This window comes from Chrysemys picta, chromosome 12 (genome assembly GCF_011386835.1).
Source record: "Chrysemys picta bellii isolate R12L10 chromosome 12, ASM1138683v2, whole genome shotgun sequence".
In the NCBI taxonomy this organism is placed as follows: domain Eukaryota; kingdom Metazoa; phylum Chordata; order Testudines; family Emydidae; genus Chrysemys; species Chrysemys picta.
This window is the reverse complement of record NC_088802.1, coordinates 44201339-44210432: the sequence shown is the minus strand read 5'-3', so window position 1 is coordinate 44210432 and position 9094 is coordinate 44201339. Positions and strand designations below refer to the sequence as shown.

General features: G+C 47.5%; 1 protein-coding gene across 2 annotated transcripts; it reads right to left on the bottom strand.

Annotated features, from left to right (window-relative positions):
- Positions 1 to 940: 940 nt before the first annotated feature.
- LOC101950315 (CMRF35-like molecule 2) lies at positions 941 to 8235 on the bottom strand. Of its 2 annotated transcripts, none has more exons than XM_065563464.1 (5): positions 8019 to 8235; positions 4545 to 4880; positions 3223 to 3382; positions 2348 to 2475; positions 941 to 1723 (listed from the first exon to the last, which is right to left on the bottom strand). In XM_065563464.1, exons 1-5 carry the CDS (start codon positions 8056 to 8058, stop codon positions 1701 to 1703), a joined length of 687 nt encoding a protein of 228 aa, XP_065419536.1. In that variant the 5' UTR covers positions 8059 to 8235; the 3' UTR covers positions 941 to 1700. The 2 variants fall into 2 exon arrangements, with proteins under 2 accessions (XP_065419536.1, XP_005297496.2); XM_005297439.4 differs by lacking the exon at positions 8019 to 8235 and adding an exon at positions 6145 to 6278.
- Positions 8236 to 9094: the final 859 nt, after the last annotated feature.

Sequence of the window (9094 nt, the reverse complement as noted above, 5' to 3'; positions counted from 1 at the left end):
CCCTGGTGCTCAAAACAGGTTTCAATCACTTCTCATTTTCTCCTTTGGTCAAAAGCTATCACAGCACATAGCTGTGATGATGGTTTCCACCTTGGAGGTATGACAGCTTGTTCGCTGCAAACCAGTTGCCTGCAAACCATTTCTCTCACCTGGGCCACCATATCTTTAAAGGGAATTTCCACGGAGTGAATTTCTAAGACCCCCTTCCTGGCATTGATTACACAGTTATTAGCCATAATGAAATCCAAATAGATTATCAGCTCATCCAATGTCTCCGTTCCCTCTTGCTCAAATTGAATCTTCAAACCCAATTTCCAGATGGTTGCCTGTGTCCCCATCACTGTTCCAGTTAGTTGGTTCAGGTTTGGATCCCCCTATTCCCTTGCCTTTTTTAGCACATCTAGGCTAATAATTATGTTTGAATTGGTATCAACTATTCCTGTAGGTTTCACAGATCCACAATCAATAGCCAAACTCCCATGATGGTTGTGCTTTAAGTGCCCAGATCTAAACAAAACTATGTGGTTGCTCCTTGTGTAACCCACACACCTTGTGGGTGTGGTGCTCTGTCCCATCTAGTGGCACCAAGACCACTTGGAGAGAGTGAGAGAAAATGAGTCTGTTCTACAGCCTTAGCTAACAGCCAATTGGCTTTTAGCTCATGCAGTAGAGGCTCGTGCATTAAGCTCCAGAGGCCCCAGGTTCAATCCCACCCACCCACAACCAGGGTCTGTCGGTGTTACACTTGTACCTCCAACCTTTGTTTATTCAGCTCGGCGTTCCCCTGGTTTCCAACCTGAGACGGGGCTTTCATTAGACACTTATGACACTCTGTCTTGGCCTGCTTTGTATTTATAATACTTTTAATGGCTAATTTCCCCACAGTGGCAGCATTTAACTTAATGGCTTCCCATAATATTTGCATTATTGACCAATTTCCTTTGTTTTAACTTAAATTTATTATTTTTTTCCCCAATTGTTCAAGCAGGTTAGAATCCCCTTCTCCATCGTACACGTTAAACACAGAGCTGCACCTACAGGGCGCATGGCAATCGCCTTCCTCATTAGCAGCGGCTTCCTCTTCTGGTGCAGTGCTCCAAGAAAAGATTCACACTCTGTGGCTAAGCCCAGAGCCTGTTGGAGTGTCTTTGGCCTCCTTTTGTTCATCTTGATCTTCAAGTCCAAGTCCAGTTGAGCATCTATAAATGGTCCATTGCCGATTGATCCTGGAAGGCCACAGTACTAGCTGAGTATGTCAGGACTGCCAGTCTCTGCAGGTCCTCCACCACTTCTGGTGGGATTACCTCTTTCCCTCTCCTAGCTCTTAGCTGTGTCCAAGCCAGCTCAGATTGATGGCTAGTTCCAAACCACGTGTCAAGGGCTTGTGCCAGGTTTGGAAAACTCCATCTTTTTTCTGGGGGTAAATTCTGTAGCACCATCAGTGCTGGGCCACCCAAGTTGGCTGCAAGAACACCCACCTCCCCCTTTTTTCTTGCCAGCCATTCATTGTGTTTATGATGTTGAACTGAGCCTAGACATGGGAACCACAGAGACGGACACCTGCAGGAGACTGTCCCCTAAGAACGTGGAGAAAATAGTTTGTTTACATGAGAGGAAAGTCAGGCTCACTCTGTGGATTTATGCTGTAGGCAGAGCTGAGGGATGCATCCTTCTTCTGTGGATTCTGACCCATTCCTTAGTTAGGAGAGGGGCAATTCCTCAGCTGTAACAAAATACACAGACATCACCGGTTACAGGATGGCACATTTGATGCTGGATTCTTTCTGTTCATACCTGTCAGGGTACAAAGCTGTTCTGCTGTGTATGTTCCTGATCAGGGATACAGAGCAGTGAGGATGTCTCTGTATTCACAACTATACTCACCACAGTCCTATACGGAGGTTTTGGGTCAAAGGGCCCTGCTAGTGCAGCAGGGACGTGTTAGGGGTTGTGTTCTGGGTAGCCATGCAGGAGAGGAAGCAGACTAAGCAGAATTGCTACCTGACCCCAGTCACAGATGGATGCCACGGTTGGGGAATGGGTGGACCATTGGCTTTCCCTCCCATAATGCACTGGGCAGCAAAGCTGTGGTGATGTGCCAAGGAAAGTATGCTGGACCAGGTACAGACCCAGTACAGTTTACCCCATCTCCAGAAGAATGGGGAGACTAGAAGGGACCATGTGACTTGACCAGTTGCAATCTCCCTCCCAGGCTGTGGGGCAAGTCAACAATTCACTGCCCCTTACTCTGTGCTCACGGTAAAGCTATGACCGCCCCTGGTGATCAAGACAGGACTGGGAGCCACCCAATGGAGTGTGTCATGGTGTGAAGGTCAGAGGCTCTCACCATGTCTGTTTGGCACCATCTCTCTGGAGTTCCTCCTGTACTGTACGCTCACCCAGGTCACAGTACAGACTATGCACAGGCAGATGGGGACGATCAGGAACAAGGGATAGAGGATGTTGGGTTGGGATCTATGCAGGAGAAATACAATAGAGACTCTAAAGCTCTGTAGATTTGACGTGACTCCTCCCATTAATACGTTCCCTGGGGGCTCTCTGGGCAAAGATGCAAACAAAGCTTCATTGGGGAGAAGAGGTAGCACCCATCGCCTCAGCACCCTGTCCTTACACCGAACCCCAGCCAGCACCCACCTCTAGTTATTCATTTATCCAGTCAACAACAATCTGATGTGACTGGACTCGGACAGTCCCTGTCCAGGGCATCTCTGCAGCTGGAATTGCCATTGTCCTTCATGTGAACCCAGCCCTATTGGACCTCCAGGTTCTTGCTGATAAAAGCAATGTTAGTTTTTCTGTGGGATGTTAGCACCAGTCACGTCATTATTCTTTGTTCCTCCGCGCACGGGGAGGTGATGCAATGGTCACATTTTGTGATCTCTTAGCTGGCCATAGAGGTTTTAAAACTCATTGATAGGTCCGTGAGTTGATTATTTGGGGGGTTGGGGAGGGGACAATAAACAAAGTGGGTTTCAATAGGATCATGTAAGGGAAGTTGGATGCCAGCACCAACAGAATACTCCGGAAAGTTACTAGGATCCAATGGAAAACCTCACTAGCATTCACTGGCTGGAACTGCTGAGATGCTGCAGAAATCTTGGGGGGGTGGGGAGGAAGAGAGCTGAAGGACCCCTATACACAACAGTGACTGCACCGGGGGGAAGCCTACAGACCCATGGAAGTATGAGCTCTAGAACTTACTGTGCTTGGATGTCACTGCTGTCCAAGGAGCTGTTACTTGAGGACGTAAATGAGCTAGATACATGGCTTCCAGTGGAAATCCGTGTGAAGGCAGGAGCAGCTGGCTGGTCTGTTGCCTGTGGTGCCTTTTCCATTGGGATTGAAGAAGGAAGAGCTGCAGCTAAAACCAGAAATTCAGCACAACTAAAAACACACGCAACCACAAACAATGTCTCCTCCTTCCCCCTACTTCCCAAACAGAGCCTTCAACGTAGATCATCATGTTAGTCTTTAAGGTGCCACCAGACTCCTTGTTGTTGTTGTTGTCCTCATGGAGTATGTTTGTCATGGAAACAACAGGTCATCCTGACCCACATCAGAATCCCAACTGTAGCATTTTGTCAGGGCTCCTGAGATCTAAGGCCTTTGTACCAACACTTGGAGCGAAGGGAGGCTGAGCTGTGTATGCCTGTGTGGCTAACTTAGCTAAGCTGGGAACGTATATCTGAGTCTTTCAGGACACGAGTGCTTTCAGTGAGACAGGGATCTGCAGGACCCCCGGTGAGTTTGGCCAGCACCACTCACTCCTTACATTTAATAATCTCTGCAGTGGTGGTGTAGCCATGTCGGTGCCAGGATATTAGAGAGACAAGGGGGGTGGGAGGAATGTCTTTTATTGGACCAACTTCTGTTGGTGAGAGAGACAAGCTTTTGAACTACACAGAGCTCATTCTCGGGTCTGGGACAGGTACTGCCTGTCAGAACTTGGATTTAGCTGTGCCACTCGGAGTACCTTTCCCAGAGCCGAGGACAAGATCTGTGTAGCTCGGATGCTTCTCTCTCTCCCCAACCAAAGTTTGATCCAATAAAAAAAATTAATAATCTAGTGATCCCTCCCACCTCATTTACGTGCTCCGTGTCTCTCTCTCTCTCTCTCTCTCTCTTCCCCCATTTGGGGAATTGTCCCCACCCCCAACACACCCACCCCCTTGGGGAATGACTCCCCCCCTTTGAAGAATTTCCTCCCCATTCCCCTTTTCTCCTGCCCCCCTCTCTCTCTGGCTAAGGCAGGACTGCGGGTGGGGACTTGGCAGGAAAGAGGAGCTCGGTTCTGAGTGGCTTTAGGGCCTGGGTCAGGAGTAGCGCTGCATGAAGGGTGCTGCAGGGCTGGAGTTCCTTCACCACTGTCCTCAACTGCAGCTGGACCCCTTTGAAGGAGGCAGCAGCAGTGTCTGACTCACCTGGGTCTTCAGAGCTACAGACAACCCTTCCCCACCCCGTCCATCCCACCTCCAGCTCCTCCTCTCCCGTCACTGCCATGGGGGTGCAGAGGAAGGCTTTACCTGGGGAGACGATGACTTCGACAGAGTCCCTGGGATGAGGGAGGCCAATCCTGGCTACCCCACAGAGGTAAGTCCCCGCATCTGCCCGTGTCAGGTTCTCCAGGGTCACAGTGAACACGCGCTGGGTGTGATTGTCACAGATGGAGACTCTGCCCCACGTCTCCTCAGCCTCCGACCCCGTGGTCTCAAAGATGAGGTGACTGAAACACAGCACAACTTTGCGTCTGCACCAGAATTTCGGATAAGCCTCATAGCCTGCCCCGTACTGGCACCGCACCGACACCGAGCCACCCAGCTGGCCACGCGCTGTGCCAGGGCCTGTCACTGCCCAGCAACCTGCGAGAGACAGAGCCAAAGAGAGAAACTGAGAATCCTTCGAGCTGTGAACAGCAATGCAATGCAGCCAGTGCTGGGGGGCAGTGGATTGTGGGGGATGCCTGAGCATTTGGAGCATGTGTGTGTGCAGCAGGAGGGGCAGGGTCCTTCCTAGCCCCTGTTGGCTGGGGGTTATTTTAACGACATGCTGGAACCCTGCAGGAGGAGGCGTTGCCATTCAGTGTTGCTTTATCTTTGCAGTAAAATGAAGTCAATTAGATCTGTTTTTCTCTCTCAATATTGCTGGCCGGAGACTGGCTGGAGGTCACTCCTTCCATACAGGTTGCTCATAACTAGCTTTACCTTCTCTATTCTCTGAGGAGAGACACAAACCAGTGGCTTGTCCCACCAGCATCAGTTACTGAATCAAGGGGAAGAGGCGTCTCTGCACAGGGACTGCAGATTCCGCAGGGTCTGGCTTCTGAAGTTCACGTCTCTAACCTTTTCAAAAGCTGACTTGGGAACAAGAGCAACTCACGTGCTCCACGGCACGGGCATTTACACCAATGCAAACTACCGTAAACTACTGTCATGCTGACATTGTAGCCTTTTACACCCACTTTCATTGACGTAAATGCTTATGCAAGGTGCAGGGCTATGGTGAAGTGGGCCCATCATTCCGTGCAGGGGTGGTGCCCACATTAGCTAACAGTAGGAGCTAGGATGCTTAACTGCAGCCATCGGTTAATATCTCAGTGTTGCCGAATCCAAGCATTCCAAAATCAGGTCAGTCACCCCCCCACACACCCTCCCTCCCAAGCATAACAAGAGTTTAGGAATCAGCAGATTTTAAACATAATACACCATAATACTTTTTTCTTGGCTTTCTGGATTTGAGCCTTTAGGCTGCATTCGTGGCACGTTTTCAAGTTTTTCTCTGCAACCACAAGGGCTAGAAACATTCTCAGTTTTTTCTTAAAGGAGTGCTGAGATTCTCATACATTCACCTGACTGTCTGGGCTGAGTCTTAAAGAAAGCAAACAGATACCAAAAGACTAGACCCCATTGTATCTCCTCCACAGAAAGCTTTCTTAGGATACAGATTTCAAATCTTTACTTCCCTGCACAGTTTGCAAGCTCCATCTCCAGTAGGCTGTAACCACTGCAGGAACCTATCTGGGGCTTTCCAGCTCTGATAGTTTACAAGCTCTGTCAGCTTCACCGTGCAAACCCAATCACTTCAGTGTATTTCTAGCAAGCCCCACAGAGCCCACATCATTCTCACCTGGGAAGAGAATCCAAACCAAAACGGGGACAATCCTCATGGTCCTGGTTTCTTCTGCACAGGACTCACTCCCTGGGAAAATCACGTTGCTCCGAGACCTCTGGGCCCCTTCTTCTTTTAGGCCAGTTGATGATGAAACCTGGAGGCTCACTTACCAGTTCTATAATCTGAAGTTTCTAAATCTCTCAGCAGCCCCACTTCCCATTGAAGAGGCTGGTGTTTCACTATGGAAGGAAGTTGCCCTACAATAGTGTTTGCTATTTGCATTGAGGAGGAGGCGCGGGGATGACAACACAGCTGAAATGTGGCTTATACCAGAGGCTGATGGGAAAACTTTAGGCACAAAATACACAGATCATATGATGGTAGATCTCTGAAAAAAATGTTGCTAATTGCTACACAACCAATGGTTTGGGTCACAACCTGCATTCTTAAAACTACAATACCCACCTGCTGAAGTGAAAAAACAGATTGACAGAGCCAGACGAGTACCCAGAAGTCACCTCCTACAAGACAGGCCCAACAAAGAAAATAACAGAACACCACTAGCTGTCACCTTCAGCCCCCAACTAAAACCTCTCCAGCGCATCATCAGAGATCTACAACCTATCCTGAAAGATGATCCTTTACTCTCACAGATCTTGGGAGACAGACCTGTCCTCGCTTACAGACAACCCCCCAACCTAACGCAAATACTTACCAGCAACCACACATCACTGAACAAAACCACTAACCCAGGAACCTATCCTTGTAACAAACCCCTATGCCAACTCTGTCCACATATCTATTCAAGTGACATCATCATAGGACCTAATCACATCAGCCATACCATCAGGGGCTCATTCACCTGCACATCTACCAATGTGGTATATGCCATCATGTGCCAGCAATGCCCCTCTGCCATGTACATTGGCCAAACCGGACAGTCTCTACGCAAAAGAATTAATGGACACAAATCTGACATCAGGAATCAAAATACTCAAAAACCAGTGGGAGAACACTTTAACCTGTCTGGTCATTCAGTGACAGACCTGCGGGTGGCTATATTACAACAGAAAAACTTCAAAAACAGACTCCAACAAGAGACTGCTGAGCTAGAATTGATATACAAACTAGACACAATCAACTCCGGTTTGAATAAGGACTGGGAATGGCTGAGCCATTACAAACATTGAATCTATCTCCCCTTGTAAGTATTCTCACACTTCTTATCAACCTGTCTGTACTGGGCTAGCTTGATTATCACTTCAAAAGTTTTTTTTCTCTTAATTAATTGGCCTCTCAGAGTTGGTAAGACAACTCCCACCTGTTTATGCTCTCTGTATGTGTGTATATATATCTCCTCAATATATGTTCCATTCTATATGCATCCGAAGAAGTGGGCTGTAGTCCACGAAAGCTCATGCTCTAATAAATTTGTTAGTCTCTAAGGTGCCACAAGTACTCCTGTTCTTCTTTCAACCTGCAATTAGACACCCCCCGCTTCCTCCCAGGAGAACCTGGTTGGTTCCGCTGCAGAGACCCCCAGAGAGAGACAGCCTGCTGCGGCTGGACTGTGCTAGCTGACTTGGGCCAAGGAGCGTGGCTACAGGGCTGTGTCATTGCGGGATAGACAGGTGGACTCAAGCTGCAGCCTGAGCTCTGGGACCCTCCCACCTTGCAGCATTCAAAAATCGTGTGTAGTCCTCAGCCACCATGAGATTGGCTTTAAAATCTCAAGAGTTTTTGATTATTTAAAGCTGCCTTTTGGGGTTCTTTTATTTATCTTCCATTTTTTTAAACCTTTGGTGAAGCTGGCGAAGCTTGTAACCTGTGCAAACCCAATACTTGCATTGTATTTCTAGTGATCCACAAAAAGACCATGTCATTCTCACCTGGGAAAAGAATCCAAACCAAAACAGAGAAAATCCTCATGGTCCTGGTTCCCTCAGCGGGTGAATCTCTCCTCTGGTAGATCTGGGTTCTCCAGGAGATCGCAGGGACCCTCTTTCTTTTGTGAGAGTTGGAAATGAAACCCAAAGTCTCACTGACCAGTTCTATGGTGTCAAGTTCCTAGACGTGTCAGCTGCCCCACGTCCCTTTGAAAAGGCTGCTGTTTGACTGCAGAAAGAAGTTGCACAACCTACATTCTCCGGTGATTGGTGTTTGCTTCTTTTTTTTAAAAAGGAGAAGCATGATTAAAGGAAATGTCACTATCACTGAGAGAAAAGCTGGGCCACAGTTCCCATAATTTGAAGGTTTCTGAAAAGTTTTACTGATTGCCATGCTAAGACTTTGTCTACACTGTGGTTTAGCGGCAGACATAGATACAGTGATTAGAGCTGAACTGGTGCAAACCCAGGACTGCCAACTTCAAGCATTCAAGTTTTTAGATCTATCAGCTGCCCCACCCCACTTCACTTTGAAAAGGCTGCTGTTTGACCACAGAAAGAAGTTACTGAACCTATGTTCTCTGGTGACTGGTGTTTGCTTCTTTTTTTTTTCCAAAGAGAAGCATGATTAAAGGAAATGTCACAATCACTGAGAGAAAAGCTGGGTCACAGTTTTACTGACTGTGATGCTAAGACATTGTCTACACTACAGTTTAGCGGTGGACATAACTACAGCGATTAGAGCTGAACAGGTGCAAACCCAGGACTGCCAACTTCAAGCATTCAAAAATCACACGATCAAAGAGTTCAAGCTTGTGGCTCTCATATCCAGGTACCAACATGACTACAACAAAACAGCAAAACCCACTATGTGTCAATATCCCATGTCAAGACATACAAAATAAATATCCGAAAACCAGAAAGGATTTGTTGATTTAACTATTTGTTCACTAGTCTATTTGTAATTCAGAAGTCTATATCACTGAATTTTGACTCTAACAGGTTCTCAAGCAGCATTTTTCTTGCTTTCCCTAGCTGTAAATAATGTAATTATTACTGATGGAAATATTTGTGGATTT

What these genes read in the sequence shown, in the direction of transcription:
- LOC101950315 (XM_065563464.1), bottom strand. Translation starts at nt 8,058, where the DNA reads ATGAGGATTTTCTCTGTTTTGGTTTGGATTCTTTTCCCAG. An exon ending in CGAAGTCATCGTCTCCCCAG is followed by an intron (nt 3,383 to 4,544) that starts GTAAAGCCTTCC and finishes TTCTGGTTTTAG; the next exon opens with CTGCAGCTCTTCCTTCTTCA. An exon ending in GATGGTGCCAAACAGACATG is followed by an intron (nt 1,724 to 2,347) that starts GTGAGAGCCTCT and finishes ATTTTGTTACAG; the next exon opens with CTGAGGAATTGCCCCTCTCC.